The 22131-nt window shown below is 55.7% G+C and overlaps 4 protein-coding genes and 1 non-coding gene across 5 annotated transcripts; all 5 read left to right on the top strand.

Annotated features, from left to right (window-relative positions):
• Positions 1-2075: 2075 nt before the first annotated feature.
• On the top strand, positions 2076-3953 carry ACO1O0_004046 (kinase-like domain-containing protein; the record flags this gene model as incomplete). Its single annotated transcript, XM_083193488.1, has 1 exon — positions 2076-3953. The coding sequence occupies one exon, from the start codon at positions 2076-2078 to the stop codon at positions 3951-3953; it is 1878 nt and encodes a 625-aa protein (XP_083050436.1).
• A 959-nt stretch (positions 3954-4912) lies between these two features.
• ACO1O0_004045 (mid region of cactin-domain-containing protein) lies at positions 4913-6660 on the top strand (the record flags this gene model as incomplete). Its single annotated transcript, XM_083193487.1, has 2 exons — positions 4913-6304; positions 6643-6660. 2 exons carry the CDS (start codon positions 4913-4915, stop codon positions 6658-6660), a joined length of 1410 nt encoding a protein of 469 aa, XP_083050435.1.
• A 3096-nt stretch (positions 6661-9756) lies between these two features.
• Positions 9757-11803, top strand: ACO1O0_004044 (uncharacterized protein; the record flags this gene model as incomplete). Its single annotated transcript, XM_083193486.1, has 3 exons — positions 9757-9790; positions 9827-10554; positions 10823-11803. The coding sequence occupies 3 exons, from the start codon at positions 9757-9759 to the stop codon at positions 11801-11803; spliced, it is 1743 nt and encodes a 580-aa protein (XP_083050434.1).
• Positions 11804-15831: 4028 nt separating this feature from the next.
• ACO1O0_004043 lies at positions 15832-15905 on the top strand. Its single transcript has one exon. It is a non-coding gene; the product is annotated as a tRNA-Ile (tRNA).
• Positions 15906-20149: 4244 nt separating this feature from the next.
• On the top strand, positions 20150-21980 carry PHR1 (deoxyribodipyrimidine photo-lyase PHR1; the record flags this gene model as incomplete). The annotated part of the gene is made up of 2 exons (XM_083193485.1): positions 20150-21384; positions 21434-21980. The coding sequence occupies 2 exons, from the start codon at positions 20150-20152 to the stop codon at positions 21978-21980; spliced, it is 1782 nt and encodes a 593-aa protein (XP_083050433.1).
• Positions 21981-22131: the final 151 nt, after the last annotated feature.

Below are 22131 nucleotides of genomic sequence, written 5' to 3'. Positions count from 1 at the left end.
CGCTGCAGGGCCGTGGCCTAGTCGTATAGCGGTGCAGTGTCCCCAGCGAGAGAGTGCATTCAGATCTTGTTACTGTGCATGGGATACATGGTGGCTGTTGTATGGTAGTGTCTAACGGCGTCGGATGCGTTGGAGTATCGCAGGCGAAGCTGGCACGGTCGTGAATGGTCTCGTAGGGCTCGTAGGGCTCGTTGACGAAAACAGAGGAGCAGAGGGAGACCCGTCGTGATAGTCGGGGGGAGTAGCGACTACCAACGTCGGGGACCGCGAAAGGGCAAGAAAGGAGGCGCTCCATGATTGGGTGGCATGTCTCAGCGGTGGAGCACCGCATGCGGCAGGAGCCTGCATCAGGCGTAGTGCGCTACCTTAGTCCTCCAGTCATAGAAGACCACACGCGGGCAAGTGGACATAGCCACCTCCTCCCAGCCAACCAGCGTGAGGATTACGGCTCAGCTGGAGCGTGATCCCGGTTTGGCTGACGCACAGTCCGAAGTCTGTGCACTTCACTGTCTCATTCAACATTGTTGTTGGGCCCCTAGGGATACGGAATGTACTCGTACATGGCTCATCAGGCAATAATTGCGATAAGATGTGATAAGATACGATAAGATAGCACAGTCACGTGGCTGCCATCCTCGGTCTCAACTCAAACGTGATCTTTTGTACTATCTATTCATCATGCGACCAGCTTGAATCTGCGGATTCTAGTCCTTCGGTGCTCATGACGCCCGCCTCTTGGCAATAGTGGCATCTCCAGAATGACCTTTTTTTTAGCAGTTTGACCAGCTCGTATATTCGTACTTTGTAGGGATTTTCGACAAGCCGGATGGACTCATTCGCGTCTGACCCCCAGCTCCCACCTACAGACACTGTCCTCTGACCGCCTTTCCTCGGCGTGGTTGTGGACGCCGGCCATGCGCCTCAATCATGTGTGGCGGTGCGCGAGAGAGCGGAGCATTTCTGTGGCTTTGAGGCGCCTCCCAAGTGCTCCCAAGCTGGGGTGATGGCGGCGGGCGCAGGGCAGACTGGCTCAACTGGAACGTTCCAACTCTTCGCGAAGGATGCCCCGCGTTCGCAACGGCCCGGGCCTTGACCAACCTTTTTCTCATGCTTTCCCTCGCCTTCTCTCGATTTCCTCCCTTACTACATAGTACCTACTAGTAGACAGGGCTCAGTTCGCCCTTCCGAGTTCACAGAGCCTCCCCAGGACCTTCACGGACCAGGGCCCTGAGAACGCGCCGCTGGATGTGTCTGGGAGAAGATAGCCAGCACATGATGGAGTGGTACCTCTCCTGACGCCGCTAAAACCCGCACGCGGGCCGTACCACGCTGACAGCCCTGGCGTGCCACAGGGGCACAACCAGGTTGGCAGACAGTTGAACACTGGGCACACTGAGCAGGGCACAGGCACGTCAGGCAGTCCCACCCGCCGCCTGGTGCCATTTGCTGCCCATTTGCTGCCACTGGCTGCCTGTGCTGCCTTCTTCCCATGATGAAGGCAGGTTGATGACTCGACGGAGAGGCTGAGACGACCATCATCTGCCGCCAGTTCGCAACTCGCCCAGCACCCATCTGACATCTTCCCTCCTCGTAAAGCCCTATTGCATCTCTGTCTCTGTGCCTGCATTTATGGGCACACAGCCTCGACTTTCTGGCTCCCACTTACCCTTCTTCCTGATGCTCTGGCAACTCCATCGTCCCTGGCTCCCGCTTACCCAGCTCGCGCTGTCGAATCAACCCAAATCTGCCACCGTACCCCGGCTGCAAGGAACCCACCCACCTTTTACCTTCGCTCCCCTTCTGTGACCAGTTGTTCCCCTCAGCCTCTGCCCGCGGAGCCTTGAAAGAAGACCCGGTTGGATTCGGCCGGCGACTCACGATATTAGCGCTCCCGCCGTTGGACCGTCTCTCATATCATCATCGCAGTTCCGCCTCACCCACTTGCATACTCTTATTGCAGATTCATTTTTAAAAAAAACTGCCTTTCTTTATTTTACATTGCTACCGAGGTATCCACTCGGCACCACATGGCCGCTTAGGCGCCGTCGCCGTCGTCGCCACTCTCTCCGTCCACCATGGTTGTTGAACACAGGTTCGAGACCTCTGTGGTCTCGGAGGAGAAGACAGAACCCATATCACAGAGCGAGATGGATGCCCGGATCAGGAGTGTCAGGCTCCATGACCCAGTGCTTCCCCTGGACAACCAGGCTATCCCCCTCGACTTCCTACAACTCGAGGAACACCACCACAGACAAAACATCCGTTTGCTGGTCCGGCCACTCACCAGGCTTCACAATGCTCGTTCCGTCAGTCCCAACGGCAATGACAACTGCCAGTGGCTTGCTCTGCGGGCAGAGGTCGCCTCGTCCGACCAGCCCGAGTATAAAGTCCTGGCCGTGACTCAGACCTCGAGAGACATCAAATTCTCCGTCAGGATCCCCGGTGAGAGCCAGGAGGAGTTCCCGCGACCCCCTCTTTGGTGCGAACTCTATTACGATCCTGCCAGTGACAAGGTCGTCTTTTTGAACAAGTCGGACGTCCCCATTACCCTAGAACGACCGACTCAGAGCCCCTTTGCCGACCCCCCAGTGGAGGAGAGTCGCATCATCAACCCAGGACTGGCCAAGGCCCTCAAACCAGCCACGTGGAAGATCAAGGTCCAGGAAACCGCCGTGTTGGATTTCCGAATTCTCGAAAAGCGCCCAGTCACCATCTACCAACCCTTCCCCTCTCGAGTCGAGGAGATGTCTTCGTCCACATCCGACTCCATCCAGATCGGTTCCAGCATCAAGCGATCTCTAACCCCCGATGACGATGAGAAGCGGGTCAGGCGCCGCACCTCTGATGCCAACAAGTTGGACGATGGCGCGGTCGTATTCCTTCGCCCCGGGGCTAACGAGTCCGACTCTCTGGTCTTTCCCCTGCCTAACGCTCGAGATACCAGGGAGCTGGTTGCTGCCAGCAGTCATCCTCTTCTGGATGCGAACGAGGGAGAGACGGTTGCGGTGGCTGGTGTCTGCGAATTGGACCAGTATCAACTCACGAAACAGGACCCGATAGCATCTACGGCCCTATCAGCAGTGTATACCGCAAGTCACTCTGAGGTTCCGGACGAGATTGTCACGGTCAAAGTCCTCAAAACCCGAGTTGCCAACCCCGGCGACAAGCCCTATGTCCACGAGCGCAACGTGATCCGACAAGCTGACATGTGGCTGCGGGAGTGCCAGAGCCAGGAGGACCTTCAGCACGGATCCATCGTAAAATACTACGGTGGAGACGCTCGCTTCCTGTCCTTGTACATGGAGCACGTCGACGCCCAGGACCTGACGGCCGTTCCGCGGTGGAGGAACCAAATGAGCGAGGAGTTTCATGGCAGCCGAGACGACGCAATGCGGGTCTTACGTGACATTGGCGAGGCCCTCAGCTACCTGCACGGCCGCCACCTCGTGCACAATGATATCAAGCCCGCCAACATCCTCTATTCGCCCGACCGCGGCGCCGTCCTCTGCGACTTTGGCCTGTCAACGCCGGCCTCCAAGGCGCCGTCAGGCGGTGGAACGCCGTACTACGTGCCACCCGAGTTCATCGGGCGAAAGCTACGTGGCCCAGCCTCAGATGTGTGGGCTCTCGGTGTTACCATGCTGTACGTGCTGCGCAAGATCCCATTCCCTGACAGCCGCGCACGCCGGAGACACGCCAAGCCCCTGTACTGGCAGATTGCAGGCATCAACAACCCCAACGTACCGCACAGACAGTATGGCAACGGGCAGCCAGCGGTCGACCAGATGCGCGACTGGCTCGTCGAGGTGTTTGAGGCCCGGGAGAAGCTCAACAGCCACGATCGCCTGGAGCGAGTGGTTATGGAGATGCTGACTCCGAACCCCCATCAGCGCATTAGCATGGCCAGGGTGGTTCAAGAATTGAATAGCGGGCAGGTCCAGGCCATTGGATGAGAGGAGAACGTGGGCTCTTTCTTTGGGCTTGGGTCAACAGAAACTCCACAGCCATGTTCGGTGTCACTCGACGGCCACGCTATGCGGACACGTACAGGGTTGTCCACATCACGTTGAGCCGGTGGGTTCACGTACAGGATGACAGGTATGTTGTACACGTGCAACCAGCGAGGGCCTCAACTAACACACCTCACAGTTGGAATATTGAGCAGTCATGATGAGATACACGAAGAGAGCGAGATCGATGTTTGGTTTCGAGAGCATATACTATATGGATGGCGTCATGTCGGGATACATATATCAGCATAAAGCGTGGTTATCATACTACCCAGCTCATTTATCTATATTAACATCTACATTTTTGCATGTACAATAGTGTTTTGGATATTGGGTGGTTTCATCTGCAACAGAAGGGGGACTCCAAAAGTGGGATTCCAGAAGGTTGCCAAACAATCAAAGGTCAGTAGATCTATCTGAAGCGGCCTATTGCAACTTGGTTGTAATACAACCTATGTAGAACACAATATGGGGCAAAATAAAACACGGCTGCTCTTGAACTGAAATTTTCAATCTACTGAATCTAATTGTGACCTTTGTGGTGGTTAACCATTGTGGATGATGCTTCAGAGACTCATGTTCAACGAGAACGACCATATACTAGCACAACTGCTATCCTTCTCAATCACGGAGCGAGCAAGAAGTGGTTAGCTTCGAGTCAAATTATGCATTAAAAACATCATACAATCCATCTGTAGAAATTAAAAAAGCAGGTGGAGGTTGTCAACTCCGGGCGGAGCATTGTGTGGTATAGGTATAGGGTAGGTGACAGAGACGTCGCGACACGTGACCAACATTGCTGGGCAACTTCGCAAGTCAAGCGTTGTTGCAGAAAGTTCGACTTTTCCACCATTCTCAAACGGCTCGAAACGAACACCCTCAGATCTTTAGACAGCGACATCATGGACCCTGCTCGAAGAGCTATGATTGAGGGGCGCCGGTCACCCGCGAAACGAGACGTGACCGCCCCGAGACTTGACCCAAGTACGCGAGTCACCAAAGCCTCACGACCAGACCCGCCAAAGCCAACCAAGAACAGTGCCAGGTACCAGACGCAGGACGAACAGGCGCGCCAGTTCGTGGCCGACGAGGACAAGTTTGTCCTGAAGCAGTCCAAGAAGAAGGCTGATATCCGAGTTCGCGAAGGGCGCGCCAAGCCCATCGACTACCTGGCCTTCAACCTCAAGTACATTGACACCGACCGCGACGTATTCGACGACGACGACGCCGATCTCGATATCGAGGTCCCCTCGCCCGCAAAGATTGTGCAGGCCCTGGACGCAGGCCAGCTGGCGGAGCTGGAGAGCGATATTGCTTCGTACCACGTCCTGGAGTCGAATCCCCGGAACAGAGAGTACTGGCGGGCGCTGCAGTCGCTCTGCGCGACGCAGAAGGTGAAGCTCAGCCCGGAGAAGAACGAGGAGAGAGTTGTGAGCAGCGTCGCCGACGACATTGATAAGATTCTGGCGCCCAAGACGTACGAGCAGCTCGATGCGCTGGAGGGGCAGATCAAGGCCAAGCTGCGGAGCACAGAAGACATCGACACGGACTACTGGGAGCAGCTCCTGCGAAGTCTGGCAGTGTGGAAGTCCAAAGCTACACTGAGCAAGGTGTACAATGCGATAACAGAGGCCCGCCGGAAGCGCCTCGAGGAGCGTGGCCCCGTCCCCGGAGCAAAGGCGCCATCGGCGGGTACAAGTGCTCAGACAGGTGACGGAGCAACCGCTGTAACTCAGAGTGCGGCGTCATCATCATCAGCGGCCCAGGAGCGTGCGCCTCCCGGAACGGCGCGTTTCTCGCAGGCGGAGAATGGGGACTTTTCCCAGGCGACAAATGCCCTGTACGACCGCGAGGTGGCACGGGGAATCTCGGAGAATGAGGAGGTCTTCACGGCGGAGGAGGCTGTGACGAGTGCCACGAAGCCCCAGTGGGCCGACAAGTACCGCCCGCGCAAGCCCAGATACTTCAACCGCGTGCAGATGGGGTACGAGTGGAACAAGTACAACCAGACACACTACGACCACGACAACCCACCACCCAAGGTGGTGCAGGGATACAAGTTCAACATCTTCTACCCGGAGCTCATAGACAAGACCAAGGCGCCGACATTCAAGATTATCCGGGAGCATGGGCGGAAACGGGGCGAGTCCTTCGCGGCGGCAGGCGAGGAGGATACGTGCTTGATCCGCTTCATTGCAGGGCCGCCATACGAAGATATTGCATTCCGCATAGTGGATCGCGAATGGGACTATAGTGCAAAACGGGACCGGGGATTCAAGAGCTCCTTTGACAAGGTACGTACATATGTCACTCTCGAAACCCCCCCCGTACACCCCCCACGATGCCCGGAGCACATGAATGGGATGATGGCAGTAATGATTCTCTCATCCTGCATGGCATGTCATCCACGTTGCGGCTGTTGGCAGCCCGTGCCAAGCCAGCCACATCCCAGGCCACTGTTCTACCGGACGCCTGGGTCCCCTTTTGGCAATGCACCACCCTTGTCGACGTCGTACTAATATTGCACGCCTCACAGGGCATCTTGCAGTTGCATTTTCAGTTCAAAAAGGTATGAGTGTCTCGGAAGAAAACCCTGGAGTTCCGTGGACTATAACTGACTTGTCATCTGCAGATTTTCTATAGGAAGTAATAATGGTCTTCCCGCCGTGGGATCATCGAGTATGGCTCTTTGTCGCGCATCGTTACCTCGCTGAGCTGCCCACTGTCAAACATCCGGTAGCAGGCCCCGTCACATCGAAGCGAAGCTGCACGCCGGAGGCCTGGAGCGTGGTAGATGACCTGTTGCCGTAAGGCCTGTATGCCCCCTCTCTTTCTCTCTTGAAAGTCATCGAGATTAGATCCACAGCTTTACTCTTGGGAGGAAAACAAATTCTTGAATGATTGAACGCTCATGGCGCAACTCGCCTATCATTGTCTATAGCCTTTGCCTCAACCTGTCAATCGGCAAATCCTCTTTCCTGCTCGGTCGCTTGTGTTACACTGCCGGTACTTTGCTTCTTCAATGCTCGGTACCTGATCCGCCTCAAGGATCAGAACCAGCCAAATCGCCCCCTCCCCCACGCTCTGCTACCATGGTGGCCCCAGGAGCCAGGACAGCGCTGCGCTGTCATGCCGGGAGCCTGTCGCAGCAAGCTGCTGGCCTCCAGCAGTCAATGTGGCGGGATGGGCGCTTGCTCAAGACCTGTCCTACGCCACCGAAGTTCTGGAAGGCATGGCGCCGCGCAGGCCAACTCCAGATGGGCCCCGTCAAAGACCAGACTATGGATTCCATTCGCTCCGAGCAGCGTCGCCCGCCCCCTGCTCCCACTCCTAGTAGCAAACGCCAGCGAGGGTAGATGCGGTCAAGCTCGCGTATTTCCGGGCCTTGCTCGTGGCCAATGCCCCGTGGAAAACCATGTCTTCCCGTCCGAGGGTATGCTACGTTCCCCTCCCATGGGAGACGGAACTTTTGGGGATCTTTGTTTGGGTTTCTTTCTCGTCTCCTTGGGTGGGTAAGGACGAAGGCCTCAAACATGGCCCCATTGTCCTCATGGCTCTGGTGTTGCTGTAGCATGCAACGTGCCGGCTATGGGAGTGTCCCTGATGCGGGTATCTGTCATTGAGCGACAAGCGATGGCCCCTGACAAGTGACATGGTCGTTTCGGCAGCAGATGAGGTAACCGTTTACTTGCCCCGTCTAGGGAATGTATCCTCGCTACCAGGCTCCCAGCGAGGCTCTGTAGGAGGGGGTAAAAGGCAGTGCTGATGGAGAGCCCAGTGGGTTCCTCTGACGTCTTGCGGGTACCTGGCGCAAAGGCCTGGCGGGCGGTGGGAGTGCAGCTTAACCCGGCCGCAAGCGTTTGTGGCGCCTCTACCTCAAACGGCACTGCCTCTCCAGGTTGCACGGGCATCGCATGTGGTCGATGGGGCCTGGAAGCCTGGGTTGCTCGTGGATGGGCATCTCCCCTAGCCATGGCCGTGGCACTGCTCTTCTTGGTAGCCTCCCAACAACCATAAGACCCCTGCCCATGTCGGCCGCTGGATGTTACTCGCCAAGTACCGAAAGCGTCCCGGGGCCCCCAGGGAAGTCAGGGAAGGGCGCTCCAGCTGTACGTAGGGGTGAGCCCCGAGGAGTCGCTCCCGGTGGCACGTAAGAAGCATGTGTGTAGGTGGCGTACGGAGTACAACTACGATTATGTATTTATTTATGTATGTATGTATGTATTGGGGATCCGTACTGGGATGGACGGTACGACGACGTCTTGCCGTATGACAGCAACAGGGCAGCAGGGCGATGACAGGGGCACAGGGGCACAGGGGCACAGAGGCACAAGGGGACAGGGGAACAGGGGGCCTGCATAGCGACCGTTTGTATCTCCCGCATGGAGGCATCCATCCCCACCTCACATGCATCTCTGGCAGCACCTGGAGCTGGGCTACTGGCACACAGGCATCCCGCACATGTACACAGCACGCAGCACACATACATGGGCATACATGGGCATACATGGACACACACACACACACACGCGTCTACAAACGGACACAGGCGCCCACAAAGGCACCCACAAGGGCACCCGCAAGTGACAAAGGGCAGCGCCCGGGGACTGCTTGCCCATGCTCCCATCTACCACCATGGCGTACCGATCACGGGTGAGGCTCAGGGCGTGTGCTTGGGAACCCGCTGGACCCATCTTCCCCATTGATGCTCCCCATCTTAACCCATGATCCCATCAACCACTCTCGGTTCTCTCCCCCTACCCTTGTCGTCCTCACTTCGATCGACTGTAGGGACCATCCTTGCCGCCTTGCCCCGGCTCTGGCGAATGTGAGAAGTGACTCGAGCTCACGACGCTGGAACTCCTTGCCCATCTCCATCCATCTAAAGGTACGGAGTACTGCTTCGCTCTATTATTGCTACTTTATTATTTGACCTCTCGGCCACCACCCGCAAGACTCCGAGGACAGCCCTACGGGCGGTTCTCATTGTTCATCTCCACCTTGGGGTTTCGATCGGGGAGCACAGGCTTTTTCCTTGGACCCGTCGCATCTTCCAGGGCTAAGGAATCTTGAACCATCCATCGCCTGTTACCTCCGCCCTCTCCTGCTTCTCTCCTGCGAGGGCGCGTCTTCGTCTATCTACCCTTCCTCTTCCGCTTCCCGTGGATGAGTCAGGACCTGTTGACCCTGCTCCGCTTCCTGGTTACAACAACAGTTGCAACAGTCACAGCAGCGACATCAGCGGACCGTCTTGGCTCACTGGAGGTGGCCCCCTGCCCTCCCCCTTTGGTTGCCTCCGCCGGGGATATCCTCCCTTCTGACGATGGCTCCCCCACCTTTCTCTGACGGTGGGCAACTCGAGAGCTACACGAGCTCCCTATTTCCCGGATCCGGAGGGCAATCAAGTCCCATGTCAGACTTTTCTGCTGAGATAGACCCGTTCCTGACTCTGCCTGCCGCCCCTGAAGAAGCCCAGGGGCAGCCACTTACAGAGACTGGCTCGCTTGACCAGGCGGCCGTCCATCAACATCACCACTATCAGCATCAACAACATCATCCTCCACCTCCGCCGGTCCGCCAACCGCCCCAAAACCAGCATCAGAACCAGCAAAACCAACACCAACACCAACACCAACACCAACAACACCACCAACAAGAACAACGACAACAACAAAAAACCCACCACCACGAGCAGAGCCTCTACTCGACAGCTCCCAAGATCCAAGTCCCAAACACATCTGATCCCATGACGGCTACTCCGCGCCTCTACCTGCCCAGAAGTCAGCAAATGTGGCCCACGCCGCCCTCGGGAGAAGACCTGGACCATTTCCCCTACGGCGACTCGCCCACCTGCGGGAGCGGCACGTCGGCCTCCAACAACCTGTCCCCCGTCTCGCCCACGGGCTCCTGGTCGTCGCCCGCCACGAGCTTCCACCAGTCCGCGGATCGCCCCGGCAGGGACACCTGGGGTGACCTGACCATCTCTACGCCGGTATCTGTCGACGGCGGCTGCTTCTCGGGGAGCGCCTCGGACGCCTCGCCCCTGCCCGCTGGTGCTGGTGCTGCCGACGGCCGAGGAGGAGGAGGAGCCCACGAAGACCCCTTCGAAATCTACAGCGCCAAGTGGCACTGCGAGCCCCTGGCCACGACGGCCGGCCTCCCGACCCTCGCGGGCATGGACACCATGTCGTGCCCTGCCTCGCCCGCCGGCCTGCCCCTGTCTACGTCGGCCTACATGCTCAGCGTAGACTCGCCCACGGGCCAGTTCGACGCCGACATGGAGAGCTCCAGAGACTCCGAGCCGCCCGGTGGGCCAGAGTCATTATCAGAATCAGCGGCAGCAGCAGCAGCAGCGGCATCCACAGCAACACCGGAGCAGCAGATCCCCTACGCGCAGCTCATCTACAAGGCCCTGGCGCAGGCACCGGACCACTCGATGAGCCTGCAGGAAATCTACCAGTGGTTTCAGGAGAACACGGAGAAGTGCAAGCCCGGCCAGCGGGGCTGGATGAACAGCATCCGGCATAATCTGAGTATGAATGCGGTAAGTAAGCCACGTTGCTCCCATTTTTTGCCGTCGTTTGTGGACGATGATGATGATTACTGTTTTCCTCTATTGCTTTCCCCGCGTTCCCCTCGTGGCTGTTGTCTCAGATCCGGGTCTTATTTTTAAGGCCCCGTCGGGACGGCTCATTGTTCACCAAGAGACAGGTCATGTCAGGGGGTGGAGCCTGGCAGCAGGAGCAGCAAGACATTTGTTCCCTCCCCCCCCCTGCGAACGCCCAAAGTCCAACAGCTAACACGGTGTACAGGGGTTTGTCAAGCGCGATCGCAAACGTGAGGCAGAGTCAGCGCCGCCCGAGTCATCAGAGGACGCGCAGCAGCCCAACAATGCGGCCGCCTCCGACCCCAAGAGGTCGACCGAGTGGACGCTGACGGACGAGGCCATAGCCAGGGGCATCCAGAGCACGACGCGGTACCGCAACAAGAAGAACGACGGGAGGGACAGGGACAGGCATCACCATCATCACCAGCACCAGCACCAGCAGGCCACCTCTGGCGGTCACATCCTCTTCCATCCTTCGAGCCACAGCCTGCGCCACGGCGGCGTCCCGGCCAACAGGTTCCCCGGCAGGGTGTCCAAGACCCATCGCCACGGTGGGCAGGGCCTGCGCGCGGCGCCGACGTCTGGCTTCATGGCGCGCACTTCCTCCCCCTACTACCAGGACGCGTTCATGGCGCAGGCTATGGGCGGACACCAGCACCAGCAGCAGCACCAGCCCATGAAGATGGAGGCTGGGGTGACGGCGCTGTCAGCAGTCCCACCGCCTCCGCCGCCTCCGGGTACGGCGGGGCCGGATCACACCTACGGGATGATGATGGGTGAGCAGCACCAGCACCAGCACCAGCACCAGCACCACCAGGGGAACATGGTGCACACGGGCCCTGCCTTCGACATGTCGGCCGCCGGCGGTGCCAACGGCCAGGGTCCGGCTGCTGCCATGTACCACCTTGGGCCGCCCCCGCCGCCACAGGGTCCCTTCCCCTATGACACAATCGACGTCAACCTGGACTACCATCAGCAGCAGCATCAGCAGCATCAGCAGCATCAGCAGCATCAGCATCAGCATCAGGAGCAGCACCACCACCAGCACCGCCACGGTGATAGCCACACTACGGGGGGTGCCGCTGGTACGGCTGCTGCGGACGCTGCCAGTCGCTCCACCCGGCTGTTCGACCCAGCCAACATGCCCGACGCATTCTGCGGCTGGTCTAGTGACCACGGGTACTGATGCTGGTTCGGCCCCACCCCAATGCAGCAGCAGAGGATACGGAGGGGCACGGTCCAAAAGGAGGGGGTAACAGATGAGTGGCGGATGGATGCGCCGAGTGCTCCCCAATCACAGGGCAAATGGTACGTCCTTGACATGACTGGGGCGATCTTTGCGCTTTGTACGAAGTACGAAAAATAAAAACCCCCCCCAAAAAGGAGGGAAAAAAAAAGAAGAGAAAAAACCGAGGCCCCCTTTGAACGAATCACTCAAAACGTCATTTTGGGGAGGATGTGTGCCAAGTCTTCACAAGTGCAGATCGGGGAAACATTGGAGCAGGGAAAAAAGAAAGAAGAAACGAAAGCGAAGCAGGGCGGGATCTAATTCCGGGCACTAGAACGGACAACGTTAGGTGTTGGTGGGCTGGGAGGCGTTTGTCGAATCGAAAGTAGCCTTCCTTGGTTCTCTCTGGGTGCCGGGCACCGGGGCTCTGGGTCCTTGGGTCGTTAAGCGCGGAGGAGGGAGACCCATGTTGGTCCCGTTGGGGGGGGCGAAATGGCCGTTTTCACTTTCTCGGCATCTCTGTAGACGGCGTGGTGGGTTGGCGCTTAGGGCTATTGCGGCAATCGTGGTCAGCAGACATGGTCAAGTGAGGATTGCTGTGTATTATTTGTTGGTTCTGGAGTGTTGGTTGGGAATTGGGAGCTGGGATGGCAGATGGATCCGCATCATGGGGTTGCCTCTCTCCTATCCGTCATCAGCATCGGTATCAAGAATATGTTCTCAGCACTGCTCGAGTCTGGAGAGGGGGATGCGCAAGGGGGTTCTGTGCTGCAACATGTTGTCATGTGATTTCTCATGAATAGACTCGGGGCAATTCGGTTTTCATCCAGCCTGCGCCGCCCGTGTTAGCTCCTTGCGGACTCTCTGCGACGCCCGTACGAATACCAGTGCGGGTGCTAGTATTCGTATACTAACTAGGTAGTATGTAATGCCCCGAATGTGTCGTACTCGTCGCTCGTTCCGTGGACCGTTCGGTCCTCCACTGGCACATATTGGACAGAGGCCCAAGGAGGAAGGAGGGGAAGAGCGGGCACTAAGCTTAGGCCGTGGGCTCCAACAGGATCCACCGTAACCGAGGGCATTTCCGCTGGCATTTCCGCTCCTGGCTAGGATGTGGGCGTTGTGATTGGGTTCCGTTCTGTCGGGATGAGACATGCGTAGATCAGGCCACTAGGAAGAGCTGGCGGTTGCAGGCGGAGATGTGACGAGACAGGGGTGCCAGTCGCTGACAGGTTTGACACAGGCCTGACGGGCCTGACATGCCTGGCAGACCTGGCAGACTCGCAGCGCGACTGGCAGCCGACGCCTCAGCCCTCACCCCTCGACGGTGAACTGGTCCCCGGGTGCCCCCCGGGTGCCCGGGGTCGATGGGCAGTGCGCCAGGCTGATCGTTCCAGCGAAGCGGAGACCCGAAGCGGCCTGTGACGTGTGGGCCGTGATGAGCACCACCCACCTCCTGCTCCACGCCCGCTCCTTGACAGGCCAGACAGGGGTCTCGAACACGGCACTGTACTGTATGTGCTACGTACGCATCCCGTCACCACAAATGGGCAACAGCCCCGGCAGCGGGAACCTAAAAGCTGCATCCGTATCCGTCGTCCGTACCAAGCAATGACCGGTTGCCCAACACGGAAGTTGATCGCACCGAGTCTGTCGGAAGGGAGATCATGTGCAGCATACAGCCCACGGGTAGGCGACCCGCCCACCCAGGCTGAGAGAATGGGAGGCTGCGAGGGACAGGTAGCCCCAGGGTCGAGAACCCTATCTGAAGGGTCGGCCGACCAGGCAGCCTCCACAGTTAGTTCGACGTACATACAATGTAGTATGATGATGGCCTGGTGCATGCACCACCTTCTTCCCCTACAGCCCCATAGTTTCAACGGCTACGTCCGCGCCGCTTAACTCCCACAGCTATACTTGTCTTCGTGATTGGGAAAAAAAAAGAGTATGACCGTGGAGAAGGGAAGGTCAGTCGTCCCTGGTGCGAGCGTACAGAGCACGTAGGGCTGAATTGAAATACGAATCAGTGCCCCGCCCTCTATTCTGGTTCGGCATCCAATGTCCTCGTGGATAGGACGCGAGCACTGACGATCCTCATGTGCCTCATGAGACAGCCTTGCTCCAACGAATCATAGCTCATGGCGAGAACTTCTGCTGGTTCTTGACGAGTCTTGACAGCTGCCCACAGTGCGTTGACAGATAACTGTCGCGGACCGTGCTCGCCCCCATGACAGCTCGGATTGTATGTACGTAACTCTCAAAAGTAGCCGCATGCTGCCCGCAGACTTCCCCTCTACCGAATAGGCGGGACCTGCGAGCGAGGCTGGACCCGGATGCATGCATACGGTAACCGCAGCGAGTGTTATTCAATGTCTGGATCCGAGGGCAAATAGACTTCGGATGATCATGATCTCCAAAACCCTGCTCCCGAATCCAAGGTCCCCTGCCTGCACGGAAACCCTGGCTAGTATTAGTAGATAGCTCATATTCGATCCGTCGAATTATACGGAGTAGCGACATGGGACGCATGCGTCCTTGTTTCTTGCCCGTGACATCCTTGCATCTTCGAAAATGACATTGCAATTCGACGCACTGCATCGCAGACAGCCATAATTGGTCGCAACGTCATGACGGGTGTGCTCCCCCCAACGTGCTGCAGGGTACACTGCATAATCCCAACTACAAAGGTCGACTCTTGACAGCTTGTCCAATATGCCGTACTCGTACCTCATGGGCTGAGAATCTCCCGGGGCCCCATGGCGCATTCGTTTCTTTTGATAGGCTACTGTCTGGACAGAAGTCTCCTATTGGATCAGCTAGCGAGCTTCTCGTCTGGCGACTATTCCTCATGGCGGATTCCCATCCAAAAAGTTGTCTTGTTCCATTTCATACTCAACCAAGCTACCCCAGCATGCATGTGCAAATGGTGGCTGGTCATGAGAGTCTCCTTTTCCCCCCAGAGTTGCAATCTCAACGTGGGAGGCCTGGGTGGCCCAGCCCGGTTGGGTCGCAAGTCCTGCAAGAGCTCAAATAGGGGTATGATCTTTCGATACTAATGGGGAAATTCAGGCCCGGAGCAGTCCCGGGGAAAAATACGTGGCAAGAGGCCAGTTGGTGATTCGACTGGCCACCATGCCTGCATACACACGGCCGCCGAAAGTGCAAGATCCAGTCATAATAAGAGCGACCATTGATGATGAGCAGTAGCTCGATCAGGCTTGTCGGCCCACTGGGCAGGTAATAGCCGCGTTCCCAGTGGACGGGTCAATCCCGTCGAGGTCTAATCAGGCCTCATGTACTCCGTACAATGGATCTGCTTATGGGTTTCGCTCCTTGCTGAGTACCAATAAGAAAGAGGCACGACTTGGGTGAGTTTCTTTGCGAACGTTGACTGGCGACTGAAGCCGGCTTTTGCGGCCTCGGCCAGCCTTTGCCGGTCTATGGGGGCGGAGAGGTAGCTGCTGCCCGGGGGACCGTGTAATACTCCGTATGCGTGAGCGCGCATGCGGGTGCGAATAGCACTGCTCGACCGTAGCCCATGCATTTGCTGGCTTGCTCAATCATAGCCCTATTACAGTAAGTTATACTGTGCGCCGAGTCCTCCTCCCCATGTCCAATCTAAGGGAGCATAAAGGCTCCAGCGCTCCTCGTCGAGACCTGGGGCCTCTAATCCTTGCGCTGATCCATATGTGATTCCCACACCAACTTTGGCAACTCCAGATCCGGATGTATTGTCCTTACGCCTTGCTACTCGTAATAGTCGCCTCGGCTGGACATGGTTAATATCCGCCTGTTGGGTATCTCCACCCTGTAAGAGAGACGCCTCTTGGCGTGGTCGGATGTCAGGTTCGTCGTCTTTTCTTCCCGCGCCTCATTCCGTGCCTCATCAAAATCTCCGTAGCTAGACATGATTCTCGATTTACGTTTTTAATTCAGCTGACGAGCACTCCAAATCGTAACGTCTTCAAGCAAGACCCCTAACAAGTGGTCGGTTAGCTCAGTTGGTTAGAGCGTCGTACTAATAATGCGAAGGCCATGAGTTCGACCCTCATACTGACCATTTATTTTTGCACCATCCACTTCCATTTTTTTTTTTGGTTCTGTTGCCCCCTCCTCGATGCGTTGAACACAAACTGCAATACATACTCGAGGTCATGCGACAATCGACATATTCCTCCCGCAAATCACCCTAGATCCGCCGCTGTTGAGATCGACTCGCCTGCAGATGATACATCAAAATGATTGATTCCAAGTTGCAGGGGAGACCAAATCCGAGTGCAATGCACCAAAGACCAAGTTTTGCGGTAAGCTCTGGCATGCCAGTGTCATTTGTGAGTCTCAGATCCTTTGTCTTGTTTGCTTGGGGTTGTATCACTGGAAAAGGAGGCAACGGCACCAGCGGCAAAGATCCCGAAAATGCATCGGTCCGCTCAAGAAGGAGTGTTTGATTTGTGAGAGTTGGCGTAGAGTCTGTTTATGATACCATCTAGCCCTCGGAAAGCCTCGGAATCAACATTTTAAAAAAAAAAAAAAGTCGAATTCTCGTTGATCATAGGTTGGTGAGATTTCTTGGGATGAGACACCCCGCGGAAGCAGAACTGGGGCTGTGGCCTGTTCACTTTCCTCGCAGAATCAGGGAAGGTGAACCTTGTGTTACATGACGGAGGAACTGTAATGACGCGGAGAAACTGACCCGGTATACACACTGTCAAAAGTAGTACCTGTCCTGGGGAATCCGTGTACCACGTATAGACGTTTCGGTGATAGATGTTTCGGCGACGGACGTTGAGTGCGGACAGCGGTCCACAAGCAAAGCGAGTATCATGCCAGCAAGATCAGGACCGAGAGAGGTCCAAGCAGCCATTGCGGCTATTCGCCCGCCGCACAAGTAACCTCTGGCCCATTTCTCTGATAACCCATTGTTGGTGGTTTGAATAAGCGGAAGTCTGGCGACTCGGGAAGCATCCAGGATGATAAAAGGCTTACTTTGTGCCTAATGATCTTGGAGGAATAGTGGAATCAGAATTTCCTTTTCTTCTTGACTGGACCAGCTGCCGCTTTCCTTTCAAGCTCTCTTTTGAGCTCTTCACGCCTCCGATCTGCACGTTCCATCGACGTTTCTCGCGGCTCATTCTTCGGCTTTGTAGTTTCGCGAGTAGGCACTCGTCCGCGCTCGGTGTTGTCCCTCGCCGGAGGAGAAGCATCTTGTTTTGCTTTGCCAATCATCCCTAGCTTTGGCGGGCGGGAAACAGGAACCTGTGATTTTGTATCCGGGATCGCGTTGTCGATAACTGCCTCATTATCTGCCCGTGAGACTTGTGTCCTGGCACTTCGTCCGCCAATACGTCCGAGTCTCCCTGTTTGAGGCGTAAGCTTTTTTGGCGGAGAAGGGGGAGGCGAGGGATCCATAGTAGAGGCTGTTTCATTGTCATTATCAGCTATGTCCGAGGCGGTGTCGGATCCAGCAGTATGGGTTGCTTCTCTTTTGCCGTTGTGTTCGAGTTGTTTTGGGCTTGCCGAACGCTGTGGCGCTGGGTACTTCTTTCCACCGATAACACCAAGCCGCGGGGCCATGGTGATGGGTTTAGGCTTGCCTGGAGATGGTTCTGCGGAAACAGGCGCCTCCTTAGTCACGGCTGGAGATACAGGGCCATCATCCTCTCCACTATCAGTTGAGACCTCGTCGGTTGACTGTACTTTATCGGACGGCTTATTCCTCGTCTTTGAGACAAGATGAGGCGGCGTAGCCTGAACTTGGAAGTCATCGTCATCTTCGCCTGAAGTATTGATTGGTGGTGATTGATGCTTTTGGTCCCGCTGCGTTTCGGTGCTGCGTTCGCGCTGAGGGAGCTGTAACGTTCCTTTGAGATCTAGCCACCATCTGTCGAGTTTCGGCGAATCCTCAATTTCCAATGAGCCGTGGTGTCGCGCCCCGTCTATGGCGAAAACATCGTGTATGAGGGAGCTTGCCGTCTCCGGCCCTTCTTCCCGGTCCATCTCGCTCTGCCACTGGCTTCTGTTAAAAGGGGCAAGACCCTTGACTCTGGCCTCTGCAGAAGATCTTGTAACCTTCTTTTTGCCCGAGAGAGCATTGAAAACATGCTCCAGCCCCGTACCTGTCGCTTCAAGCTTGTCCAGCAGTTTTGTGACGACTCCATCTTTTTGATTCAGCATGGAGACCAGAGACTCTATTTCGCGAGTCCGTGAATAATGGGCCTGGATGAGAGGAAGCACGAGAGCGGTAGCCATGGTTGAAGGCGAAGCTTTTCTCAGATGCATTGGCCATTTGAGAGGCTGTAGTCCAGGCAAATTGCAAGTCACCCTCAAGGTGAGGCCACCCTCTCCGGCATCGGTCGGCGAAGCTGGCGCTAGGCTCATGGACGTCTGTCCATGCGACGGGTGCGAGGGATCTAGAGTTGACCGGATGCTTGCAAGAAACTGGGCCATATTTTCCGGCGTATCGCTGGGGTCGATTGATGTGTTTTCACCCCATCCTCTCATACAGATGGCTTTCCTGTCCAAACTCTCGACCCACATGTTGGCCATATCTGTGACACGGACAGTGTAGGCAGCCGTACCTATCTCGATAGACGCGAGAAGTACAGGTAAGCTGGAGGATTCCGGTAGTGGCAAAAGCCGCCACGTGGATTGAAGAGCCATCGCTTGGGCGGTTTGGAGGCGAAAGGTAAAGAGAGAGAATCTTAGAGAAAAGAGCTCCTAGTAGGCAATAATCTGAGGGTTGAGCGAACAAATTCGATCGGGTAAGGTGCCTGCGGTGTTTTATCGTGCCACAAGCAACCGAAGGAATCCCTGCGATGCACACCAGGCGCCCCTGCTCGATGCTCGTTCCGCAATGTCTTTTCCTCCCTAACGGAGACTCAAGTCAACAGTGAGAACAAAAGCCTTCATGCGCTCTCTAAAGCTAGAATCGAGGCTCGCTGGGACACATGGTATGGGACAGGTTGGTGTGTCGTCAAGTCCCTGTGTGGCTTTCGAGCCTTGGTCTGGTGGTTTTCGAGCTACACAGGTGACGAAGGCGACGCAACACTGTGCAACCGAACACTGGAGATGTCTCAGATGGAGGGTGGTTGAGGTTGGTGTCGTGTTCAAGAATGGGACTTGAAGGAGGAAGATGAGCTTACCTAGGCAACAGTCGTGTCAGCGCCTGAAGACCGCGACGTGCAGCGTTGTGCAGGACGAGAGTCACCTGACGACGCGCTGGAACCTGGAAGGCAGCAGCAACCAGCATACAGTGTATTGGTACATGAGATCGCTTCGTCGCAACGGCGAATGACTGCACTACCTTTACCATTATCGACGACTACTATAAACGTTGGATAACGAGCGCTATACCTAATTACGAGTATTCTATTTGATGTTGAGGTGTATATTGTACTATAACGGCTACTACTACCATTGACTACGAGGGCTACTCCCTGGGTGCTTTCAACTACGAGGGCTGCTTTTGACTAAGCGCCACCTTTCGATAATTATGACAGCTATTATAAAGGCTATCTCTTATACTTTTAGTTAACAATAAGGTATTGATTTTACTTTATTTACGGAGTCTTAATAGACTTGGGTCTTTGGCGTTTGATTGAAAATTAGTCATTTGCCGTTCCGATATGATGTGGTCTTATGCCACCGTATACAGTGCCGGCAGGTGTGACTGCAAGCCTCTACAATCAGATCGCCTAGCACAATCCGTAGGTACCTTATTATTAGATACCTAGGTCTTCAACAATCCGCATGCCACTCTTCAATCACGTCTAAAGCTTATAGGGCGAGCCACCTGTGTTCTACACACAAAAACACTGCTACTTCTGAAGATTAGGTATGTAATTTTTGTACTCAGCACTCAGCAAGGGGACGCGTGATGCGCTTACCACTAGTACTCCGTATTCTAGTAGTACTCGTACGTACGTACTAGTAGTAGTGTATAGGTACGAATATCTGAGATCCCGCTACTTTAGCGCGCAACCGCCTCGATCTTCAGGAACCCAATGACGCACTCCAAATCGAGCTTCTTACTCTCCATCTCCTCATCTCCTCGGCCAGCAGAAGGAACGCGGGTCTTGACTAAAGGGAGTTGCTGCGGTGCTATTGAATATACATAACAATGTCGCCTCCCATGTCAATCCTTCCCTTTCAAATATTGTCATCGGACGATAATCAATGCTTCCATGCCGTGTTGCCTTGACCATTGACATATTGAATCTTTTTTCTTTCCGACCGTCTGCCATCTCACATAAGTCCCAAGTGTTACCTCCTAGAAACACTCCACTTATCACGCACTTTCACACAATGCCAGCTCGTAAAGCTGCCGCCAAACGCAAGCCTGCTTCTCCACCATCTGAGGCCAACGGGAACCACACCAAGAAGTCCAAGACCGACAACGCCACTAATGGGTTACGTCAACCTCATCCGTTGGCTGACGAGGCCGAGAGACATGGCGTCGTTCTACGCAAGTACTACCCGCCAGAGATGAGCAATGCGCGCGCTCGCGCCTACATCGCGGAGGAGATCCCTCGACCCATCGAGGAGCTCTACTCGGCCCTTGAAGACACTTCAAAGGAACGCAAAGCCGTCAAGGTCAAGAATGCCATCGTCCACTGGTTCAAGATGGATCTCCGGCAATCAGATAACACAGCCTTGGCGCTTGCTAGCGAGAAGGCCAAGGAAGCTGGAGTCCCATTGATATGCATGTACATAGTCAGTCCGCAGGACTTTGAAGCCCACCTGAGGGCACCAGTGCGGATAGACTTTATGCTGCGGACGCTTGAAGTGCTCAAGGAAGACCTCGCGAAGCTGGATATTCCGCTGTACGTCGAAACAGTGGAGCAGAGAAAGAAGATTCCGGATCGAATATTGGAGCTGATGGAGGAGTGGGGAGCCAACCACTTGTTCGCCAATATGGAGTACGAAGTTGACGAGCTTCGAAGAGAGGCAAGGATGGTACGAGATCTCTCCGAGAACGGCAAGTCTTTTGAGGTCGTCCACGATACTTGCGTGGTTCCTCCCGGAGAGCTGCATACCGGTTCTGGAAATCAGTATGCTGTGTACACTCCCTGGTACCGAACCTGGGTGGCCCACATACACGACAACCTCGATTTCTTGGAGTTCTTCGAGCCGCCCAGCAGGAACCCAGAGAGCGCACGCAAGAAGTTCAAGGGTCTCTTTGACTGCCCTATACCTGAGGCACCCATGAACAAGTCGCTTAATGACGAAGAAAAGAAGCGATACCGGCCGCTATGGCCTTGTGGCGAGCATGAAGCACTGAAGCGATTGGACAAGTTTTGCCAAGAAAGGATCGGGGGCTATTCCGACAATCGAAACATCCCAGCAGAGAACGGAACCTCCTGTCTCTCTGTTCACTTGGCGAGCGGGACCATCAGTGCGAGGATGTGCGTCCGCACAGCCAGGGACAGAAATAAGACGAAGAAGCTAAACGGGGGCAACGATGGAATCGCAACCTGGATCAGTGAAGTTGCTTGGCGCGACTTCTATAGGCATGTCCTAGTCAACTGGCCGCACGTCTGGTGAGTAAGCCGGATCCCCGACCCGAAGCAATTAGCTAATGAGCATCAGCATGAACAAACCATGGAAGCCAGACTACTCAAATATCTCCTGGTCGTACGACGAGGAGCACTTTGCGGCATGGTGCGAGGGAAAGACAGGCTTCCCTATAGTGGATGCTGCCATGCGCCAGCTCAAGCACATGGGTTATATGCACAATCGATGCCGGATGATTGTGGCTTGCTTCCTGGCAAAAGACCTCCTCATCGACTGGCGCAAGGGTGAGCGGTACTTCATGGAACATCTCATCGACGGGGACTTCGCCAGCAACAATGGGGGATGGGGCTTCAGCGCCAGTGTCGGCGTCGACCCTCAACCCTACTTCAGGATCTTCAACCCCCTTCTCCAGAGCGAGAAGTTCGACCCTCACGGCGAGTATATTCGCAAATGGGTTCCGGAATTAGCTGGGATCGAAGGCAAAGCTATTCATGAGCCATATAACCGCGGCGCCGGGTCCCAGGCCAAGAAGAAGGGCTACCCAGAACCCATTGTTGACCATAAACACTGTCGGGAGCGAGCGTTGAGTGCGTATAAGCAGGGTATCGAGAGTGGTATGTAAATACGAGGCGCGTGTGCGCCGAGGACTGAGGGCGTCTGTACATTAGTACTCAGTAGTAGCTGTTCGAATACTGGCCTGCGGTTAAAATTTATCGACACATCACATGAGGTTGAGGAAACATGTTTGACCCGTATCTGTACCATGGCTAGGA

Source organism: Amphichorda felina (assembly GCF_050947745.1).
Source record: "Amphichorda felina strain 45539 chromosome Unknown scaffold_4, whole genome shotgun sequence".
In the NCBI taxonomy this organism is placed as follows: domain Eukaryota; kingdom Fungi; phylum Ascomycota; class Sordariomycetes; order Hypocreales; family Bionectriaceae; genus Amphichorda; species Amphichorda felina.
The sequence above is the reverse complement of the archived record's forward strand: the minus strand, read 5'-3'. Positions and strand labels throughout refer to the sequence as shown.